Here is a 23,566-nt window from a genome sequence, read left to right as displayed (position 1 = left end):
TCTAGTTGTCATGTCTCCTGAGGCTTCTCTTGGCTGTGCCAGCTTCCTGAATTTTTTCGTGACCGTGAGTTTTGAGTACTGGTTAGGTGTCTTATAGAGTGTCCCTCAATTAGGATTTGTCTGATGTGCTTCTTATGATTAGACTGGAGTTGCCTGTTTTCAGAAGGGAGACCACAGAGGCAAACTCCATTTCATCACATCAGATCAAGGGTACACACTATCAACAAGATTTACCACTGTTGACATGGACCACCATCACCTCGCTGAGGGTGTCTGGCAGGTTTCCGCACTGTGAAGTTACTCTCCCTCCCCTCCTGGCCACATCGTACTCTTTAGAATAAAGTCACTATGTGCAGCCCACACTTGAGTGGGGAGTTATGTTCTACCTCCAAAAGTGGAGTAAAAATTGGACTTCATCTGCAGATATCTCTTTTCTCTTATTCATTCATTTATGTCATTATGGACTTGTGAATATTTTATACTTTGGGTTATAATCCAATCCTACTTTATGTGGATGCTCTGACATACCCCCGTCATTGTGGGATTTTTTTAATCACTTCCTTGCTTTCTGACACTATAAGACAGCCTTATATTTCCTGCCCCAGTCCTAGAATCAGCCATTTCTCTAAGGAGCTCCAGTTCTTTTTATTGGGGAATAGTATTGGAAACCAAGATCAAGGAAATAGGTGTGCTTGTTGCTAGTGGATAAAATCAACTTTGTTTTGTCTTTTAAAAGGGAAAAAAATGTTAAAAACCCAATTCTTGTTTTGTTTACTTCTGATAAAACTAGCATAGGCAAGTTACCCCTACAGTGTTTTCAAACAATGATCTTGAAAAGGTCAATGCAATAGGTCTTTGTAGTGACAAAAAAAAGGGCCTCCCTTTAGACTTCTAATCTTATTTTAAAACTAAATCCCTCTCTTTTGTCTTAAACAAAGGTAGGTATTGGTTCAAAGTAGGAACTGGTTTTTTATTAACTGCACTGATGAAAAAGACCCTTTTCAATAGTTTTGGGAACAGAATTTGCTAATTGTTTTTGCTATTGTAGGTGAAGAAGGAAGGCACCACATGCATCTTTTAGGCACTTTTTATTTTCCAAAAAAAATTGTCGTTAATATATAAACATCTCATTCTCTCAAAAAATTCTACAACTATACAGCTGTTTGCTCCGTTATTTGCATAGGAAATGACCACAATACAAAAATAAGAGGGAGAAAGAAGCAAAACAGCAACCGATTTCTGCTCTTTTATGTAGGGATGTTTCCACGTACAAACGTTTTGAAGCCTCTTACAAAATATTTACACCGTTCGTCATCTATTTACATGTTTTAAGAGCAACTTTTCTAACAAACAAAACTATAATTTATCGTTATGAAAATTTTCTAAAAAAACTTACTATATTACCACAAAATAAATAAAGATAAACAATATTTTAAAAACAAAATTAAATTTTCATTTCAATTAAGACCCTTTTGGCATTTTGCTTATTTTTTCTGCCCTTTGGTTAACAGCATCAGCATCACATTACTATTTTATATTGCATATATGTAGCGCTTGCTTCCTTATGTTTTCAACATGTCATTTATAATTAAAAGCAGACATTGAGTCAGTATTAACAACAGATTAACTAAACTGCACCGTAATTTAGGTAAAATTACTGTGTCTCACTGTATATTACATGCAAAATCCACATAAATTGGCATTTAACCAACAGTCCTACACGAGCAAACATCTTGGTATATGAAAACTGCATCATAAGTTCAACATTGCCATGTGAAAACTACATAAGTCCTTCTTTTCAAAAATGATACTGTTTAGCTTATTGTAAGAGGTTTAACTTTTATATATTGTAAATATCTTTAAGCTCTTGACTTCACAATTCATATAAAATGTCTTCCATATTTAAAATAAACAATCCTATTTTAATCAGTGCATGAAATCTGCTTTTAACGTTCATTTTGAATGATTATTTCTTCTTCCCCCTAAAGAAATGAATTTGGTAAGGTTTTAAGAGGTATCTTACCACAAATTCTAACTGTAAATGTATTCATGGTTATTTTCAAAAGAATTATGATTTTTCCCTAAAAGAATCTTAGAAAACTTGTAATAAACCTATAAAGCTGATTTGCATATTTACAAAATTTTGAATAGCAAATATAGGCAACTCATAAAAAAAAAAAAAACACATTTGTTCAATGGCTATTTGTGAATTGCCAGATACACTGCGCACCTCTAAGGAATTATCTAATATTGAAAAAACAGCTTAATGTCAAGTAAAATCTTGACATATAATCCAGTCTTCTTCCTGTGCCTGCCAACTGACTTGTTTACCAAACACTGTCACCTTAAATGACGGTGCTCAGGTAGAAACACTGCAAACGCACCCCGCACCCCACCCCAAGCACGCTGAGATGTGGCTGCCTGTCGTGAGATGAAATCTGCTTGAGTAAAGCCATACACGTGACAGCATCATTCCAGATTCTTAAAAGGACCAAACACTTGCGTATTAATACATGTATTCCCTGTTGTCAAATATACAAAATATACATTTCCAGTTTTTCGTTTTGTTTTTTTATGTAGAGTTAAGTTTGCAGGCGGCCCACGGGCCGTCGTGCGCGCGGGCGGCGCTCAGTTCTGGTGCCTCTTCATGTGCAGCGCCAGGTGGTCGGAGCGCGAGAAGCTGCGGTTGCACACCCCGCACTGGAACGGCTTGGCGCCCGTGTGCTTCCGGTAGTGGCGCGTCAGCTCGTCGGAGCGCGCGAACCTCCAGTCGCAGCCTTCCCAGGTGCACTTGTACGGCTTCTCACCTGTGACAAGGAACCGAGAGCGGTGAGGCGGCCTGCTTGCAAGACACACATCACAGACACTGCCTAAGAATGCTTTTTAAAATCATGGTCCAGGAGAAGAAAAGTTCAGGGATTCCATTATGAACTAAATTCCCGCGAGGTAATCTAGTAAAGAGAGTCACTGTTTCATAGAAGAGCATTTAACCTAATGATGTAAAGAAAATAACTATTGTGTGTACCTTTCAAGAACAGGAAAATGGCAATTTTAAACATGCACGATGAATCAGTACTTATTTTTATGTGCTGCCCTTGCTGGTATAAATTCATGCAATGACTACATGAGCTTGGGTGGCTTTGTCATTACCGTGCAAATACAATCTCTACACCCACAAACCCAAATTAAATTAGTGTAGGACTAAGGCCTATAAGATGGGAGGAAAAAAACTGGGAGCTACTCAAATCACCAATACAATGAATTTAATGTACCACAACTGCAATCCTTTTCTTCAAACTGGCCCTCAATGTCTCTAAATTAGCCAGACTGAAACTTCCAGCACATAAACCAGTTCACTTCCACACTCGGCCTCTAGAATGGACAATTAGGGCACTCTTTGAAAGTCACTCTAGCACACACACATTACTTTCATCAGTGTGTTAGTTAGCTCAGGGTGAATCTTCCCCTTCCAAAAAAAAAAATACTGTTGGCTTACAGCTGAGTTTTATATGGATACCTTTTAAAATTCTGAATAGTGAAACTCCAAAATTGCTTTAAAAATGTTCTCTTCTGAAAGGGAAGAGCCTCCGAGTTGCTTTGAACACTTGTTACTTCGTACCACAACACCACTCAACAGCCCTTCTGCCTGATTTAGCAGTATCACATTCAGGAAGTTGTAAGATTACTCAGCGGAGTCCAAATTTTAAAAGACACTGTCCACATCAACTGAGATTTCTGTAGTTTGTGGATAATATACTTTTTGCTGTCCTGATAACCAGTCTGACTCTTAAACAAAAACCCATAAGGATAAAGAAGAAAGGGCTAGAATAGCCCTTTGAAATTTGCACCAGTTATTTCCCATGAGATCTCTTTCAACTCCCTTGGTACACATCCCCAAACCACCTTCCTCTTTCCTCTCCTCTGGCTCTGAACCAAGACACAAACTTTTCTTTATTTCTTTAATTCTTTTTTTGGTTCCTATCACTCTATTTTAAAAATGCACATCTCAATTCCCGAAATGTTTTTTTCCTCACAGTAAATTCTAAGAATTTAAGCTAATATACTCAAAACTTTTAAGTAACATACTAAGCCACTTTTCACTTATGTTCACGTAGAATCTGCTTAATATGTAGAAATATTTTAATAGTAGTAGTAAACGTAGCCATCACTCTTGGAGATGTAAATCAGTCAGAAAAAAATAACTTTTTTGCACAGTGTTTGTTTTTGTTCCTTGTGAAAAATAAATCACCAAAACAAACATGTTGGTTAAATACTTTACTGTCATTTAATGGAAAGAGAAAGTTATTTCTGATGTCTGAAGCAAGGTAAAAAAATTCCTAAAGTGCCCCAATTTTAAAAGAAATCATTCTAGTCTTTTGAATTTAATAATTAAATAGCAAGAGAACTGAATTCTCAGAGTTTATTTAAGAAACAAGGGACACTAGACTCTTTTTGTTCACTATTTTTATTGGCTATGAAGCAATAAACTGCACCAATATTTTTTAAAGTTTACTTTACTGATTGGTTGAAAAACAGTAGCCATTAAAGTTCCTAAAACATTTGGGGTTTTGCTCTCAATTTATGCACATCTATAGATTACTCAGCCAAGAATACTAGCAGTGTCTGGGACGTTACTTACAGGGCCAAGTCTTTACTATAAAAGCAAGGACAGCTACTGCCCACTTGGGGCAGTTTCTATGGGATTTGTTCAAGTGTCAACACCGCTCAAGGCAAACACCATAGAGGAAGCTAGGACCCAATTTCTGGCCAAATAGCAGATTCGAGCCTTTCTTCCTCAGCCAGAAACACTATGCACAGTACTTCTGGGAAACCAAACTGACTTCCTTTAAGTTATTTCAACAGGATAGAGCTTTCAAAAATTTAATTGGATTTTTACAGAATCTCCTTCCAATACCACCAATTTAAAATATTTAGTTAAGCTCTTTCAACACCAACTGTATTTTTAAGTCCTCATGCTGTTAATGTGAAACTTTCCAAAGGCAGGAAGAAAAAAATGACAAGTTTGCACAGCATGGAAAACAAGCTTCAACTTTATCTCAAAGGATATATTTTCTCATTCTATTCTAAAATTACTAGGAATATTTTGCTAGGAATCTAACCTTTTTAAAAAATGTTAGAGTTTAACATACATACTATCCATCCTGAAGTCAATTAATATACTTTATAAAAATGTTAAGCAAAAACATTACCATTAAAAGAGAGTAGGCAAAAACATCCGTTGAGCACATATTCCAGAGTCAGGTACTTCTCATTATTTCCCTTAATCCTAACAACAACTCCACGAGCTGGAAGCAAACCATGAGCTCCACATTAAGAATCCTGGCCTTCCACTTTCCCTCGATGTCCTGCTAACATCCTCCATTAGCAAACACTAATACACTCTACAGAAATGATTTAAGGAACACATAGATACAGTTCAAATTTATTTAAAGAGTCTAAAGCCACTCGTGAAGGTCAGTTAAGGAACAGCTTAACGGACTCAGAGCGGGCCTTAAACCCCTGGCTGGGCCAATCCTCAGTGGAGCAGCACCTTTAGGACCTGCGGGGTCCCAAAAACTGTTCTGTGCTGGTATTGACAATCTCCAACTACCACCTAATGATGGTTCCCCTTTACCCCACCCAGGCTAAGTGAATGTCAGTGGTTTAGCAGAACCACAGCAGAATGTTTGTCGAGTATCTGAAAGATCTTTCAGCGATGAACTAAAAAATTATCTTTTATCTATTTTTTCTCCTCTGATGAACAGATAAAAAAATGACTTTGAATCTACCATAACAGAATGGGAGGTTTCTCTGCTCTGCTGAACATACTCAATAGGGTCATACGAAGGCCTTTCCCTAGAACGTTCTACTCGAGTCTCCTAACAAAAGAAAAATGCCATCGATGAAAATATTTACCCTAGAATAGTTATTTTAGGTAACTTTTTAAAAGTTTCTTACAGCAAATTTGTACATCTGGCTGCCTTCTTGATGTCTAAAAGATAATCCAATCAATTATATCTGAAAGAGGCTGAAAACCATCAGAATCCAAGTCATGTTTAGTACACGAGAGGGTGACCTGCACTAAGTGACTTGCAAAACATGACAAACAAGACTTGGTTTCTGGCCTCAGAGAACTTAAAATCCACAGCCTATTCTGAGAACCAAAACAATGCAAACTGTTCAAGTGGAATAAATTATTTCAATAGTTAGTACTTAATCTTAATTCTTAGAATTTAAGAGTCCTTGAAGCTCAAAATGAGCTCTTATTTCAGGAGGAAAATATTTTCATGCAATTCAATAATTATATTTCTTTCCATCATTAGAGACTTATTGGAACTTAGACTCTGAAACAGTCTATATATTCTAGTGAAGGTAAAAAATAGGACACATTAATCCCCAAGATTGAAGAAATTCATGGGGAAATACTTGATATCTAAAAAAAACCCAGATACAGTAGGATGATTTTGGCTCATTAATTCACATTTTTTATACATCTATGCCAGTAATTTTCCATTTAAAAAATCTTTTTATTAAAGCTCATTGTAGCATATCTCCTGCACTTGGAACTGAAGGGTAAACAGTTTGTTTCAAAGATTAGTACTAGTAGTACTTGCAAAATGCATCTAATACTTAGTACATATAGAATCCTTATTAATAATGTGCCCACTTTAAGGAAACTAATTAAAAAGATACAGTAAGAAAGAAATTCCCTTCTTTCTACCTGCTGGGTGATTCGTGTGTTTGTCCCTTTCTCTAAAATCTGATTCACCTTACTCCTTCCAGAAAACCTCTCCACAGTCCAGATCATTCCACTTCACTGTATTCCCGTCATCACTTGAATTTACTCCCAGTGTTTGATTTGCACTTGCACATGCATTGCTGTATGAAGGCTTCAAAAAGCTGTATTTTGCCTCCTTAGCTAGCTCCAAAAGTTCCCCAAGGGCAGAGACTGTCTTCTATTCCAACTGCAAGGCCACACTTCTCCTACTGCATCTTTGGAACAATCACCTGTTTGGCCCAGGTCTGAGCAACTCAGTTATTTTCACTAATGAAAAGGAGGGGAGGGGCCGGCCCCGTGGCCGAGTGGTTAAGTTCACGCTCCAGTTCAGTGGCCGGGGGTTTTTCCGGTTCGGATCCTGGGCGAGGACATGGCACTGCTCGTCAGGCCATGCTGAGGTGGCGTCCCACATGCCCCAACTACAAGGACCCACAACTAAAATTTACAACTATGTACTAGGGGAATTTGGGGAGAAAAAGCAAAAAAAAAAAAGAAGAAGAAGAAGAAGAAAAGGAGGGGAGGTACAAGAGGCAGGAAGGCGTCCACTGTGAGTCTGTCAGACTGCCTCTCTCTCGGGCCCCTCCTGCAGCAGGGCCGCCTGGCTCTGCTCTGCCCCCACCACTGAAGACAGTCTGCCTAACCGTCCGTACAGTAAGAACCATGCTTTTAGCCTCTTCAGGAGGACATGTTCAGAATCAGTTTATTACCCATCCTGAAGTTCTACAAGGACGAGTAAACTCTATGTAAACGCATTTTCTTTTACAGAATTGGACTGGATTTGACGAAAATCAAGGAGTTATTCTCCTACTGCTGGGCAAAGGCAGCGAGGGGACACTTCTGGGGCCAGAGAGCAGTGATCTGCCGAACGTAAAGGGCTCGGCTAGGTGGGGCCATGCTGTCCAGGGCTACACTTGCCGTCTACATCCCAGCAGAGAATGAATCTCCAGGCTTCTAAGCTCCTGCTACTTCTCCTAAGAGTTCTCCATAAAAACAACAGAAAACACCCTCTATTAATAGTGTTAATGAAATATCAATCCTTCAGTCTCCTGACAACACTCAGATTCACTTTCTTGTAATAGGAGTTCAAACTCAATTTTTTCTAAAAAGTAAAGTGTTGATGAAATATTTTACTTTTTCTTTTTTAACCAAAATAGAAAAACCCTGTATTTTCATTTTTCAGCAAGGAATGAGTGCTAGATAATCTTTCCTTTAATTTGTACTTAATGTGGACACCTTGACCAGGAGATTCCTCCCAACTCTTCAAGGTTTGCATTTATAAAGTAATCACAAAGAAATTTATTCTTCAGCCTAGATGCTTTTAATGAAAGTCACCCACGGTACACTTCTAAAACAGTGTAAAAACTCACCCTTAATCAAGTTGTCAGAGCTCCTTGAAGATAAATAATACAGGCTGACAGAACAGAAATGCTGCTAGAGACACTTTTACTAAAGTAGGACATTACTGTTTCTAACCTTTCACCAGAAAAGATGTAGGCCATCAAGTAAACAGCCACTAAATTCTATAGAACTAAAAATATCTGCCAAAGTAAAAACCTTGGGTGATTAAATTATTTTGTTTTGTTTTAAAAAACATTACAGTCTCTCTACCTTCACAGCTGATTGTTTCTATCACAACTATGGCAATTCTGTTTAATGCACTTATGAACTGTTTTCTCCCACTGGTTTTTAAGAACAAAAAGGAAGAGATTCTCTTTGGATTCTCCAGGAGATCAGTCAGAAATGTTTGCTTAATCAAATTATACTTAACTTTTGATAAGCTTTATCATCTCGAAACAATGTTTAATCAATTTCCTATGTAAATGTTTTTCAGATGAAAGAACAAGTCCTGGAAGCAAAGTTTAATCTTCCCAGTGAGTCATTAAAAAAAACTGTTTCTAAGCTTTCATGCTCATAAATACCTTTCCAGGGATCTGAACCAGCAAGTCTCTTAAGCCACGACTTTTTTTTACATAAGCTTGAAATTGTCAATATAGAAAATAAATTTCAAAGCTGCAAATGAAAATAATTTAAGAACGTTTAACTAGAAACATCTAATACTACAGGCTAAATGTGATACTTTTTCCTGCATAGTTTCCAAATATAGACTCAAAAAATCATTGGGTACTAAATAATTTTATCCTACAAAACTTCTTCACCTCTACCAAAAACACAGATTACACATTTAACCAATATTGATCTCTAGATCCAAACCATATGAGATATATATGCTGATTTTAGCTCTAAATAATTTTCTAAAGAAGTAAAATCCTTCCTATATATTTTTAAAGCCTTTTGCTCCTTTCCAGTTCCACAAAAAAGAGTAACTCATTTTCAGAACATTTTGAATGTTTCCTTTAATGCGGAAGTGCCATGAATGAAAATCTTTATTGTTAACATCGTCAATATTTTTACATAAAAAACCATTATCAAATATATTCAATGGATAATAAGTGTAGAGCAAAGAACTAGACAGGAATTCATACCTAAGGATTTTTTAGTACCCAAACTGAAACCAGAATCAACCCTTAGCAACAAATTTCTAGCAGAGGTTATGTATTCTAAAGCATACACCGTAACACCTTAATATAAATGTCATTAGGAAATAGTGTTCTGCATAAGCAAGTAAGGCAGAATTTGGGAACTTACCCCCTTTACAACTAGGCTTGGGCTAAAAATTTTTCCAAAACTTACTGTAGAATCCTTTCTTAAACAAGGAATTCCGAATCCCGAACACAGCTCAGCGTAAAACACAGCACTAACAGCATAGTGCTTCACTCCAAGAGTCCATTTTGTGTTCCTATGCTATTAGTGGGTTCCCATTTTCTTTTGTGGGGGTGTTTCCAATTGTCTTTTTCTCGTCAACCCTTGGCAAGCTATCCTGGGATCACTTAGCACACACGTAACAGCCTGTGCATAGTCTGGGTCTAAGAGATACTTGAGCCAAGTGTGTGTGCTGCTCCAAGACTTTCTCTGCACAACTGCTCATTTTCTGCCCTGTTCCAGAAAGCCGAGACTGATAATGTTCCCATAGCCTAATATCCCAACCACTTTAGCATATTCTCTGGGGTTAAGTGCATATCCATACATGTGACTAAAACCACTAAGATTTCAAACGTCAGTATCTGGTTCACTATTTACTTTTTCAGAACTTTTTCTTTGGAAAGTACATACTTTTTACTTAAGTGTAAACATGATTTTCAAAGAAATTTCCACACTGAACGTAAAAGCAATACTTCAACTTACGGTACTCTATAGACATACCAAGAAACTAGTACCGGTGATAAGAAAATTTTTCAATTTCTTGCACTTTTATCTTTGTATATAGTCTTAATATTTTTCCTATTGCATTTAATTTCTTTTGGCTCCAATCCTGCGCTTAGAAGTTATTTTAAATCTTCATTATGAAATTAAAGAAAAGATAGTAAGATGTATGAGCACAAACAGCTATACCGCTAGTAGCAGTACATTTTTCTATTTGATTCATAAATCTGTCTACCAGTCATGTTGATCTGTAAGGGCAAAATGGTATGCCAATCTTTTTTTTAACAGGTGCTTGGGAGCAACTTTTAAATGACCGCAGTGGGTATATCGCCTTGCATACATCATGAGGCATACACAAATTTCAGCAGAACATTCACATTTAAATGCCGTCAAAAGTACAGATATTTTTATTTGGAAATATACCACTTCTTGACACTGTTGCCTAGAAGCAGCCATAATTACTTCTAATCAGAGGCATGACACGCATATACACACGTTACAAGTAACACACACAAACACCCATACACCCATAAGTAGTACCTCTATAGGCCTATAAGCATGCTATAATACATGTATAAAAACATGTTTCTAAAAAGTGAAATGTAATTATTTCCCAGAATAGAGGCAACATATGTTTCAGATATTGTGTTTAACCATAGAAAGAAAGAACTTTGTGTTATTTGTATATTCCTTCTGAACAAAGAAATCAAACTGTAGGAACTTACAAAAACTTGAATGCTATGAGACTTCTGGCTCAGGAAACTGGTATCTTCTACTCTTTCATACCAATTTATTTTTAAAAGGTCTTGTCTTGGAAGACTATTTCCTTATGTTCAATTTGCAAGTCAAGTTAAGAAGCATTTACAAGCTAAAAATCCAGAATAAGCAATTAAATAGAACTCAGATGTAGGTTGTTTTAATTGCTTAAATCATTTTTTAAAACATAAGGTAACCTGACATTTTAAAGCAATTACAATTATATTCCAAAGGAACACTAGGGTGCTTCACATTATGATTTAAAAAGTAATTTTTTAGATCATATAAAAGATCAAAATTCCCATACAGATTGTTTTTAAATTTTTTTAATAAATTGTCCAAGGTCAGATGGGTGGGGAGGGAAACAGAAAGAAAACGAGAAAAGGATTAAATGAGAGAAGTTATTTAGAAATACCTGGGCCTTAAAAGGAAGAAAAAAAAAGAAGCCTTTGCTGGCTTCAGATACATTCATTTAAAAACAACAGGCAGGGTGGGGAGGATGCCATGAGAGAGCAGAGGTAATTTTAAAAGGCATTGTCTAGAAACTAGAAATGAGGGAGAAAACAACCTCAATGCTCTATGATTACCCAAGAACGGGTTTAGCCAGATGAACAAGTCTGCTACAAACCCTCCCTAAGGCATTTGAAAGACTATCAAACAAAACTTCATTAAACTGGATTACATGGGCTCCCTCATTAGAAGTCGAAGGCCACACGTTTATGACCAGGTGAAAAAGTCCGACGCATGGGACCCAAACTAGGCCTAGGTCATCTTTTTAGTCTGTTTTTATTAGGACAAGCATTGGTAACACAACCCACTATTAAATTTCTTTGCCAGCAGGTCAAGTTCCAGAATCTCAGGTATAAGCATTCAGAGCACTAAACCCTGACAGGGTTGCGAGGCCATTTAGATATGCTCTGACTACATCCCGGCAATAAGCAGTCGATTACGTCGTTATATGCAACTGCACTCTCTTTTATGAGGAGACTTTAACCTCATGAAAACTGTGTTCCCTCCTTCCTATCTCCTGTTTCAAGGACTTTCAAAGAGGAAAAACTACTTCGATTATTTCAAAGTTATTTTCACTTCCCCTTAATCAAACTTCAGGTAAAAAATCCATTTTCAATTTTCCTTTCTTAATATAATGTGTTTTCTATAAGAAGATATTTTAGTATTTCTATATGTAATGTCTTCTTGGCCTTATCATTTGTATTTTGAAAACTTTGGACTGAGCTTCTTATATGCGTAAGGGGTGTGTGTTTAACATAAACATAATTTCTACTTTGGGCAGCTTATGTAGAATCTTTCCTTTTATATAATCAATTGGTCTATATCTAAAAATTTCAGACCAAAACAACCTATTCATTTCATTGATGAGAACACGAGACGTCTTTTCTTTAAAAGTGATTTCTCAGAAAGCCCTGGAATCTACCCTATGGTCACAAACACTATTTAGATTTTAGTAAGCAGTGTTTATCATTGGGATATCAAGCAACAATACTTCCTAACACGCACACAAAATGTCCGCAGCCATCTTTCTCTTGTGTTCTATCTCAGCACTGACCTTTGTTCAAAGGCTTTTACTTTTTAATGCAGCAGTTAGAGATAACTACTTCATTTATCAAAACTCAATTTCCATAGTAACATCTAGCCTGGGGAGATTCAAGTCCTTACACTAATCCAACAATCCATTCAAAGGAACTGTTGAATACTTCGGTTTCCATAGCAATGATGGAATAAAACATTTTGCTCGGTCATTGCTTTTATTAGCTAACTTATTCTTTGAACTTTAAGTTAAGGCTGCATTTACTGAGAGAAAAAAAAAAACAATCACTTTGTATAAGTTCTCTCCTTTTAGGGTTGGCCTTTTAAGAAAATCACGAAGAGTGACAATTGATAGATCTGAAAATATTGGGGGTATCTGGAGGCTTTTAAAGCATGCGACCCAGTTTCACCCTAAAATGGGTTCTGATACAGTTTTAAAATTGAAAAGCACTGAAAACTGATTGTTTGATTTGACAAAACAAATATTTATAAAATTAAAGGGGCTAAACTTAAAAAAGCACATTTTAAACAAGGATGAAATACAAGCTAGCATAAAGACAGTCTCTCAGTCGCATCAAATATAGGCTGGGGTGGGTGCAGAAAAACCTTTAAACCACGACCTCATCTTGGCCTGATTTTAATACTCTACAATTTCAGCCTTACCTTTCATCAAGCATAGAAAACATGCTAAACACAGATACTTTAGGCTTAAGATGAAACTAAAGATAATGTATTAAGCAGTTACGACTTACGTACTAAATGGAAGGGTTTTTAGTGTTTAATATAGCTTTATAGAAGCCAACTGATTTGTTATGGAGGAGAAAATGAGCTACATTTTTTTCCTTCAAGATAGGAATAGCAGTGCCATTAAAGTTTTAAAATCCGTTAGTAAACACTGTTGTTTACATTTTTGGGTAATTAATTCTATGTGGGGTGACAGGGCAAGGCCTTAGTGAGGGGACATCAGCCTTTCTGGAACCAGACTTTCAGTGAACTGAATTCTGAGCCAAACCAGTGCTGAAAAGGTAGGCCATTAAAAATAAAACCTGACAGAAGAAAGAAGAGATCAAACACGTGTTGGCTTTTAAAAGGATGAATACCACTTACACTATTTACACAACTCACAGAATTAACAAGAAAATTACATACCAGTATGAGTCCTCAGGTGAGCTTTTAAATGAGAAGACTTTGTATAAACTTTTGTGCAGCCTAAAATAAAGGAGAGGAAGAACAGCTTGTCATTTGGGAGATCCTTTTGAAATCTTTACATTTGATGATTTGGTGTTTAAAATCTGGCTTTAAAGAAATCTTTCATGCTAGATGAGGTATTTGAAGCTTCGGTTTTAAAAGAAGTTTTAAAGGGCGCTCCTCTATTGCCTTATTAAAGGTATAAAGTGATCTGCTTTATGTATCACTTCAGCAGAAAGAGCGCAGACAATCAAGCCTAGTTACAAATGGGAAATTTGTGTTTATATTCCACTATGTGCCTTATACTAGTAACACATACTTCCGTGATTTAAACGTTTTTAATGGCTCGAGAGCTGACAAGGTTAAACCATTATCCAGGATGACTGCAATTTTCTGTGCTCCTACATTTCTCGTTTTTTCATTCAGTATGTCATGCCATATCATGTACTACAGTCAATAAATCATACCCTGTATTAATCATAAACTAGCTGATGCCAGCAACTTGTAGATAGATTCATCACTGTCATCAATTTATATTTTGTGCCATGTCCCTCATTCAAGAACGAACATATGTTCATATGCTATCAGAACTACCCTTAAATCTGTTCTGTCCCGACAGTCCTGTACCTACCATCAGGATAGCAGCCTTCTCAATCCCCACTGCATTACCACACCTTATTTTCCCCTACCTTACTTAAGTAATCTCTTTTTAGGGTACTTAATCCAGAATTTAAAACTCCAATTTAGATTATTATGTTAAACAACGTAACTCTGGCATTAAACTCCAACTTCAAATTTTATTTAATACTATAGAGTCCAGAGTAACTTTTTTCCAGAATATTCTGGCCATTTTTTAATACACCAACTACGCAAGAGACAACTAAAGTTACATACCAGGGTAAGGCACAGAGACTGAGCTACGAAAAGAACAAAGTAGATGATTTTTTTTCATTATCAAGCCCTACTTTCCTGCGTAAATTTAAAACCTGAGGCTGAAGAAGGCACACTCACACCAACACTAACCACAAGTACTCATGCTTCAACCAGGCGAGATCACCTACCAGGGTAATCGCAGTAGTGGATGCGCCGTTTCTCCAAATCGGGGTTACTCCTTCTATTGTATCTGACAGGTTGGATGTTTTGCGAATTAACTGGCAGGGTGGCAGGTAAATTTGGATTGTGAATTGCCAGTTTAGAAGCAATTGTAGCAGCATAGGATGGAGGTGGGGTTAAATTCTGGAGCATCTCTGCTTGTCTATCTGGACTTCCAGGCTCTGAGCTTGGTGGTGACGGGGGAAAGTAAGTGGCCTGTTGTGGAAGAAACTGACTTGGCATTGTGTATGTGCAAGGGGGCATGCCCTGGAACTGTTTCATCGCAGTCTGCGGAACAGCAGAGGTGTGTGTGTTAAGGCCTGCCATGGCGGCTGACATAGAAACATTAAGAGTGTCCATTACTGCTGTCTGGTTTGTAGAACTGGGCATATCTAGATCCGGTGTATTCAGCAGCTGGTACAGGTGGCCCTGCTGGGGAGGGACAGAGAGATGAAGATCTGGTGTAGGAAGTTCTTGTTTGATGAAAATATTGTTCACCTCTGGAGCTGCGGTCTGGTGTGAGCTGAATATACTGGTGAACTCGGGGAGGGCCTGGGTCGGGGCCGGAGGAGGGGCAGTCGTTTCACTCTGGTGGCTGAAAATGGTAACAGGTTCTGTCTTGATTTGGGTTACGCACGGTCTCTGGGATTTGTAGAGGCCAGTTCTCAGGTGAGTGATGTCAGGGAGGAAGACGTTCATGTTGATACTGTAAGGTAACCCTTCACTGTCAGTGAAGAACTGGTCTACGACTGAGGCACTGTCTCGTCTATACTTTTTATGCTCTGGAATTATAGAAACTGGAGGAAGCTGAGGTGTCAGATACTTCTCCATTTCACATCTTGTCTAAAAAAGAAGAGATATGAACATGCATAATCCATCCGATTCATCACCTCAGGAAGGACAAACAAACGGTGCTTACTAAAAATTCCCCAACAATCCCTGTGACAAGTACTAGGGCCAGCTCCTTCTAAGCGTTGCTTATAAACATATCAGGTTTATTTGCCAATTGTGTAACAATTGGTTCACCAAAACCTTATGAAACTCTGTACAACCTGTACTTGGTAAAACTGCTCCCACAATGAACCCCGGACAAAAAGTGAAAGAGGCAAATCAAGAGAAAAAAGAAGCAAACAGAAACCATATTCTTTTCTGATGCAATAATAAAGTATATTTTATTATTACTCACGTGCAAGCAAGATTCCCTGTCCCATTACGCAGTTAAGTTTGGAACTAAAGTACAGTTTTGTAATATTGCCAAATTACCTCAATTCTATTCATTCCATATAGATAAATTTAACATGTTTTTTTAAAAACTATGCAAATCTTAATAATATTGCAAAGTCTTTTGGTTTTTGGGGTTTTTTTTTGCTTGGATAGATATTGCTGAAATATCTAATATAAGACACATCCCTTGGCTATTTTCGTGTCTTTTCTCGTTTATAGTTCAACTGAAACTTAAATACAATGTTTTGAGCAAAATATAGCATCCACTGAAAGAACACAACTTCACATTCAACATTTGATCTAAATGTTGATTTTAATCAGCAGATTCTGTAATTGGTTAATATGATAATGAAATGTTCCTATTCATATCCCTATCTAAAACAGATCTTTAATTACCTAGGGGAAAATCACTCCCTTGGTAGAGTGGTGCTAAGGGGCTGTGGGTGGGGAGGCTGCTGAATCGCCAGCACAGTCATCAGCAAAACATTTATCATGTCGTCCTCAGGGGCCAGTGCTACATTCCCCCCTACTCTGTAAAAAGCTCAGTCACCCCCCTTACCCTCTTGGTATCTCCTAAGCAGAAAATTGACAAACTGAAATAACCAAACTGTTTTCAAATGGTTACAACCTGGATTATCCTACTTTCTGGAAAAAAAAAAAAATCACCATTTACAGCCATCCTCTCTCCTGTTATAGTTTTTCCTTTGATTTGTCACACTGAATAAGAAATTTCAAAAGAGAAGAGAAACACCAACTAGATGGCTCAGAGAACTATTAACCGCAGCATCTCAATCGGTGAATAACGCAGTCATTTCTTTGCTGCTACTTAATTTCAAAAGTGTTTCATATCGGACCTCGTCTCATTCGGTGTGGCTGCAGACGGGGTTTCTCAGATAGACATGATTTAAAAATAAAAATTATCGCTCTAGTCCTGTGAGTCACATCTCTGACAAATGCCACTGCCCTTTCACAGCACCGCGACACTCGCAGACCCCCGGAGTAGGAGCTGGGTAGCAAACACACAATATACCAAGGGGTATTAAATGAAGCGTCTTGAAATAAACCGAACTAAACCCTTTCATGCAGTTCGCTCCCGTGGTGGTTAGTGGTTTCTGATTTTAGCTCTTCCAGCTGTTTGCATGTGGGTATGTTTCCAATTTTTTTTTTTCCTTGGGACAGGCTAAAAGTCCCGGGAAGTTTTTTCTGGGCTATATGACTCCCTGCGTGGGCGAAAGAAACAGGCGGTTGCTCTAATTCTGCTGCCGGGCAAGTGTAAGAGCCAACTGCCAGCTTTCAACGCGGCTCGGGAGGAAATTTACGCGCACGAGGAAAACAACACCCTGGTCTTCCCCCCCTCCCTTTCCTTCTTTTACAGGAAAAATAAGCCCTCCAATACAACCTTACCTTTTCTAACTCCCGTTTCCTAAAGGCAGCCCCTGATCGCGTCTAAAACAGGGTGAACCATGGGGTACGAAACTAGCGCCCCGAGGGGCCTCCCGCCAGCACCCTGATTTGCGTTTCCACTTAACCAGAGACGACGCGGGGCGGGGAGGGGACCTCCAAGGCCACGGCACTGGGAGGAGGGGGGATTTCGGCGAAAGGCGGCATCGAAGTTAAGTTGGGCGTGAGGGACGAGCTTTCATCCTCCAAATATAAGAAAAACAACGACGGTGCGCGTGAGCACCTACTTCCCTCTTGTAACCGCTCCCGGACGGACCCGCCAGGGCAGATTCATCCTGGACACCCTCCCTCGGGTCCCCCCACTTTCTCCCTGCGGAACTCGGGTGCCCAGGCGAGGCGGGCAGGGCGGGGCTGCCCCCGCACTCCGGCTCCCGGTGCGCCCCGACGCACGCCCCAGCCTGGAGCGGCCCCTGTCGCCCGCGCGTCGCAGCGACGGGACACGCCCGAGCCCCGGGAGGGAGGCGGGCGGCTCTTCCTACCTGGACCAGCTCCTCGGCGGGCAGTCGCGGGCCCGCGGCGGGCGGTGGCGCCGTCTGCGGCGGCTGCGGGGGCGCGGGCTGCGCCTGCGGGTGGTGGTGCGGGTGCTTCAGCTCGTCGCCGGGGAAGAGCGCCGCGTCGCGGGCCGGGTTCGCAGCGCCCAGCACGGGCTTGAGCTGCGCGAACACGGGCTCGTCCTGCGGGGCCGGCGGCTGGGGCACGGGTCCCAGGCGGGCGCTCATGGTCAGCACCCGCGTAGCCATGGGTACTCGGGGGCGGCTCCGGGCGCAGGGCGCGGGTCGAGCGCGCTTCCCACCTCACCCACGCTGGCTCGGGCCGGCGAGCTCGGCGCGGGGCCGCGGCGGAGGGGGGAGGCTCGGGGCGGACCCCTCAGGCAACAGCAGGCGCGGGTTTCGAAGGCGCGCACGAAAAGCAAAACTCTTCCGCTCCGCCACGCGTAAACGCCAACGTCCTCCAGGCGGCCACTTTCTCCCGCCCCGCCCCGCCCCGCCGCGCTCTCTCACTCGCCGGAGCCCGCTCCCGCCAGCGCCGGTCTCCCCGAACGAGCTGCGAGCGCGCGTACCTGCCCCGCGACTACTGACACTTGACGCCCGCCTGTATTTTACCCAACTCCGGGTGGGCGGGGCCCGCCAGCCAGACTGGCAGCGCCGTGACCAATCGCGAGGCGCCAAGGCCGGCCGGGCCGGAGTGGCTAGCCTATGAGGAGGGAGAAGTTCGCCCAGGGCCCCGCCTCCGCCGGGCCGACCGCACCCCTCTTGGGGCGCGAGCTTCGCGCTCAGGGCGGCCGCGCAGTTTGTACACAACTTCTCTGACAGATTGGGCTGGCGGAGCCGGGGGCGGAGGGAGGGATAGAAGCGGGTGGAATCTAGGAAGAGAGAATTAGGGTGGAGACGTGGAGGGAGATCTCTTCGGACTGTTCTCTGACAGGATTAGGGAGAAAAAGAGTTTTGCACGTCTTAGGTGTTGTGCAAGGACCTGAAACTCAAAAGCTGAAACCCAGAAGGCAGCGAAGGGGGGCCGCTCAGGTTTTTAGAGACTCGTTTAACGAGTGTATATTTTTAAATATACAAAATGTACTTTTCTTTAGCGGAAAACTAGGGGCGGTGTGATAAACAAATTTAAAAACAGCTCTTGTCTCTATGTATCTTTAGCAGCGAATATATCCATTTAGCAAAGCAAATTTGGAAAGCCTGGAATAAAAGGTTTAATGGCAAGTTTTTTTAAGTCCTTGCATAAAAGCTTGTCTTTCCTACAGTATTTAAATGGTTAGAGGTTTTCACACACATTTCTAAGTCGTATCCGTGTACGGAGAGAAGGGGGATGGGCCATATGAATTTTGAAATTTTTAATATTTTTACCCTGTTGATTCTAGCCGAAGCAAGGAATCTAATTTAAGCACTAACGACTAGATCAAATGTATTTAAATAGACATTACATCTTTGACTTATTTTTGCTACCACTGTATGTTCAAAAAATGGAGTTTGCTATTTACAAAACAGAAACGTAGCACATTTACCTAACACCTTTTCCTACGAAGAGACAATCAAAGAAGCCACAAATATTAGACAGGCAGCAACTCTGAAAACTGGGAATCCAAACTTGTAGGAAAGTAATAGCCAAATAGATTACCGTCCATTTACTATGTTATAATAAGAAGGTGAATTTTTGCCAGCAATCACCTAAGGAAACCGCTTCTCTTAATCCTCAGTGGTCATGTACAAGATTTTTATCTGGCTTATTGGGAAGCCGGAAAAAGAAACTGCAATAAAAATGCCTGGAATATTACTACATATGTATATATGTTGACAGCACACTATACTATCAGACAATTTTACATATACAACAGCCTACTCATCACTTCACAATAAAAAAGCTTTAAAAAACCGAGTTCTTAGAAAAAACATTCACTTCAAAGAGTGGATCTATCAAAGGTATGGACCTCATTTCAGTGTGTAGATCAAAAAATAATGTACAAATAAAGTATTAGAGGTATTGATTTATTATTAGAAAGCATAAAATTACACTGTAAAATATACTTTTTTCTCCTTTTCATTCCCTTCTTGTTAATAAATGATTCATTTTTATAGCTGTGTCACTGCTCTCAGATAATGGTTGACGAATACTTTCATGTCTCCAAAGTATTACTTAATAAGTGTTTTTGCAAATTTTTTTCTGAGCAAACAATCCTCATACTCTCCCCCTTCACCTTTAAAAAGCTGTCCTGTTTTTCTCTAATATTGAACCCAGTTATGTAATTAAATAACTTCGAAACAGATTGTAGAATTGGTATGGGATTTAATATAACTTTTTAAAAAATTGAACTTTGAAAGATTTTTAGTTATTTAATGCTGATAACGTGATCAAACCTGAGTGTGATGTAGATAACTCTTAAAAGAACTTTTGTATTCTTTTTAACTTTAAATCTAATCTAGATTTAATACAATTTCGTATCTATTTATGTTTTTATTTGCTTTTAAGCCTTTCGAGACCTTTCCTTTTGTCTTTCTTTTTTACCAGAGTGTCAGTGGCCTGTTATTTCAACCTAAGTTTTCACTGTAATGAAATATAGTTATTTACTAGAAATGTTTCTATATTTCGTCCCATTTTTTTTTAACATGCTTTCATTTACAAAAGCTTGTCCAATGGGGGAAATACCTAGCTATTTGATAAATGTTTAATAAAAAGTTTTTATAATCCTCTTGATTTTTTTTCACATTTCCACTTTTCTTAATACATACAGATATGAACCTAGCTATGGTTGGGCTGGCAACACATTTCCAGTAGAAAAGCTGAATACAATCTTTTTTGCTCAAATACAGTAGCATTTATTTAAATTTCATTTCTGACATAAAGATTCATGAAATAGGGCTGCCACTTTTAAGTAATGGTTTCTTTGAAATGCCCAGCTCTGCAATCTCATAGAAAATAGCTAGCTTAGCACTGTACAATAGTACGGAAATTGGAAAGTAATCCTTTTCTGAGACATTTGCCATGCGGTTCCGAACATATAAAGAACATGTTCAACCAAGCTCAGTTGCTGTTGCTGTGAACACAAATGCTACAGCTGCAAACCTGCTTCATCGACTTAGCAAAAAGGGTTAAAACTTGATAAATATTTTTCAAATGTTCCAGGTCTACACTGGCGTGATGCCAGAGAGTGTGAATGGACAGATCCTCAATTACTTTGAACTTTCTAGTTCTTTGCATTCCTTCCTGCTGAGTAGTGCTGTACCATTAGGGAAGATAGGAGAAAACAAAAAACAAATGTCAGGTTTCAGAAATCAATTAGTGGCCTGGCAGTGAGTGGTGTGTTAACTGAACTGTGCCAAAACAGAGAATCTGAGGGAAAGAAAGAAAAAGTTGAGTAGTCAAGTTAGGTAGGAGGCTAAGTGTAGAAGCAGTGTGCATGCTTAAGTCCTTAGTCACTGGGCAACACAGATTTAGTCTCTTAGAATAAACCATAAGTGTCACTATCTTTACGGGAATAAATATGCCTGAATGTGTGGGGGCTGAACAGGCATTCAACGATGGGGGAGGGGGAATTTTGAAGGAGGGAGTGGAAAAAAGTGTAATAAATAGCTTCCGAATGATGAGATGAGAGAAATACGGAGCCATCACTAAAACAATGTTCACAAGAAGATACGGCAAAAGAAATATCTGTATTCAGTTGTTTGGCCAAAATGTCAGGGAGAGCTTGAAATGAAGGGACCTAGAGCATTTTAGACAAGATTTTATTCACTTTGGAAAATATTCATGGACTATTCCATTTCTGTAAAACCAGAATCAAATTACCGAGTGATATCGGGCCACAAAAAAAGCACGAGACTGAGTAAAAATAATTTTTTATAAAGGGAATACCCTCTTCTCTAGGGTAAGATTATTCAATTTAAAGTGACTGTTTTGATATTCATTAATTATCTACCTAGTGTTAGAATCTGTATCAATAGAAATATAAAATATAATTATTGTCCTCTGAAACATTTGTTTTTAATCTTTTCATTAATGGCAACTGCTTTAAGCCACACATCCAAAAGAAAAAGTTCATTGAGAAAAGAACATAATAATTAGAAGCTTTAACTGAGATTAGGAAAAATCCAAACCATTTTGACTCAAAAGATTAAGAAACACGAGAAAAGATGCTCTGCTCCTTCCTTTTGTGATGAAAAAAATATGGAATTTAAATAAGATTGTATACTTCTGTTTTGTACAAATTAAAATAATGTCTTAAGAAAAAAACTTAATGTTCTGTTTTTGTGCTGTCTCTCACCCTAGTTCTTAAGAAATTAAATTTTATATTTGTTTGGATTTAAATGTGTTCTTCATGAAATATCTCATAAAACTTTCAGTGTGCACTTATTCCTAAATGTACTATAATTTATCGAACCACCTATTTTTAAAACTCTAGTAATATACAAAAAACAGAATTTTACCTTTTGAGGGGACTGGGATTGCTTTTTCCACCTTGTTAGTATAATAAACAGACAAAAATGACATACACATAAATGCCTTGAACCAAGTTATAGGCCAGGCACACTGTAGCTTACACTGTACTGTATTTGAATTCTGACTTTAAACATGATAGGAAAAGTTAAGGAAAAAAATCCTGCACTGAAGCAGTTATACCAAACAATCTTTTAGAATATTAAGGAGGCCACATCACCAGCATCACAATGAGCAATGTTTTGAGCCAATTGCTGTTGACGTGATGACAAAAGCATTAATGGCACTAGGCTGTGGGGCACACGCAGCTCAGTGTTCAAATGAATTGCGCACGGCTCACAAGGGAACACCCGCTGGAGGTTGATTTGTAAATGAAATGTGTAAAAATAGTGCTAAGACCCATGCCAACTCTTTGTGCCTTAACTTCTCTCCACTGGTGATGCTTGTGTAAATTTGGATAACTTTTGAGGAGGACCGTTTGACACTAACTATGAAGAAGGCTAAAAATGTAAATAACCTGTCAAAATGATAGATAATTCCCCCTCTAGGAAATATATATTTTTACATATACATAAAATAAAATTGGAAATAACCCAGGTACCCAATAATAAGACAGTAGTTAAACAATACATCCATGCAATAGCTACTGTTCTGCTACTGAAACTCATATTATTAAAGAATGTTTAGTCACATGGGAAAATACTCATGATATGCTAAGTAAAAGAAAGTTGAGGCTTTATAAGCACATATACATAAAGGTGAAAAGAAAATACAAAACATGTATGTATTTTGGTGGTTATCATTGGGTAGTGAAATGATGAGTAGTTTTTCATTGCTTTATACTTTCCGATATTTTCTAAATTTTCCAAAATTGCCATGTATTCTAGTTGTAATTAGAATAAATGTTTCTACTAAAAACATACATAGGGGGCCAGCCTCGAGGTGTGGTAGTTAAGTTCGATGCCCTCCACTTCGGCAGCCTGGGGTTTACAGATTTCATGTCCTGGATGGGAACCTAGACCACTCATCAAGCCATGCTGTGGAGGCATCCCACATACAAAATAGAGGAAGATGGGCACATATGTTAGCTCAGGGCCAATCTTCCTCACCAAAAAAAAAAAAAAAAAAAAAAAATCCCATAAATAAATGTTACTTTTATACAATTAAGAGTTCATTAGAACTGTAGATGATTATCAAATGATTTTCCATTTGAAACCAGCAAGTATAGCCACAACTTGCCAGCAATCTGTGCTGGGAAAAAGGGTAAACTTTCTTAACCAAGCTGCTAGATTTTCAGGATTCACTACAAAATAAGCTGAAGAA

General features: G+C 38.9%; 1 protein-coding gene across 3 annotated transcripts; it reads right to left on the bottom strand.

Moving 5' to 3' along the window:
* Positions 1 to 1,073: 1,073 nt before the first annotated feature.
* KLF5 (KLF transcription factor 5) lies at positions 1,074 to 22,461 on the bottom strand. Of its 3 annotated transcripts, none has more exons than XM_014732129.3 (4): positions 22,234 to 22,461; positions 14,590 to 15,463; positions 13,490 to 13,549; positions 1,074 to 2,807 (listed from the first exon to the last, which is right to left on the bottom strand). In XM_014732129.3, exons 2-4 carry the CDS (start codon positions 15,449 to 15,451, stop codon positions 2,629 to 2,631), a joined length of 1,101 nt encoding a protein of 366 aa, XP_014587615.1. In that variant the 5' UTR covers positions 15,452 to 15,463; positions 22,234 to 22,461; the 3' UTR covers positions 1,074 to 2,628. The 3 variants fall into 3 exon arrangements, with proteins under 3 accessions (XP_014587615.1, XP_023477454.1, XP_023477455.1); XM_023621686.2 differs by lacking the exon at positions 22,234 to 22,461 and adding an exon at positions 17,785 to 18,734; XM_023621687.2 differs by lacking the exon at positions 22,234 to 22,461 and adding an exon at positions 17,249 to 17,786.
* Between the last annotated feature and the right edge of the window lie 1,105 nt (positions 22,462 to 23,566).

This window comes from Equus caballus, chromosome 17 (genome assembly GCF_041296265.1).
Source record: "Equus caballus isolate H_3958 breed thoroughbred chromosome 17, TB-T2T, whole genome shotgun sequence".
Classification (NCBI taxonomy): domain Eukaryota; kingdom Metazoa; phylum Chordata; class Mammalia; order Perissodactyla; family Equidae; genus Equus; species Equus caballus.
Note: the sequence above shows the minus strand (reverse complement) of the source record. Positions and strands in the feature narration are given on the sequence as shown.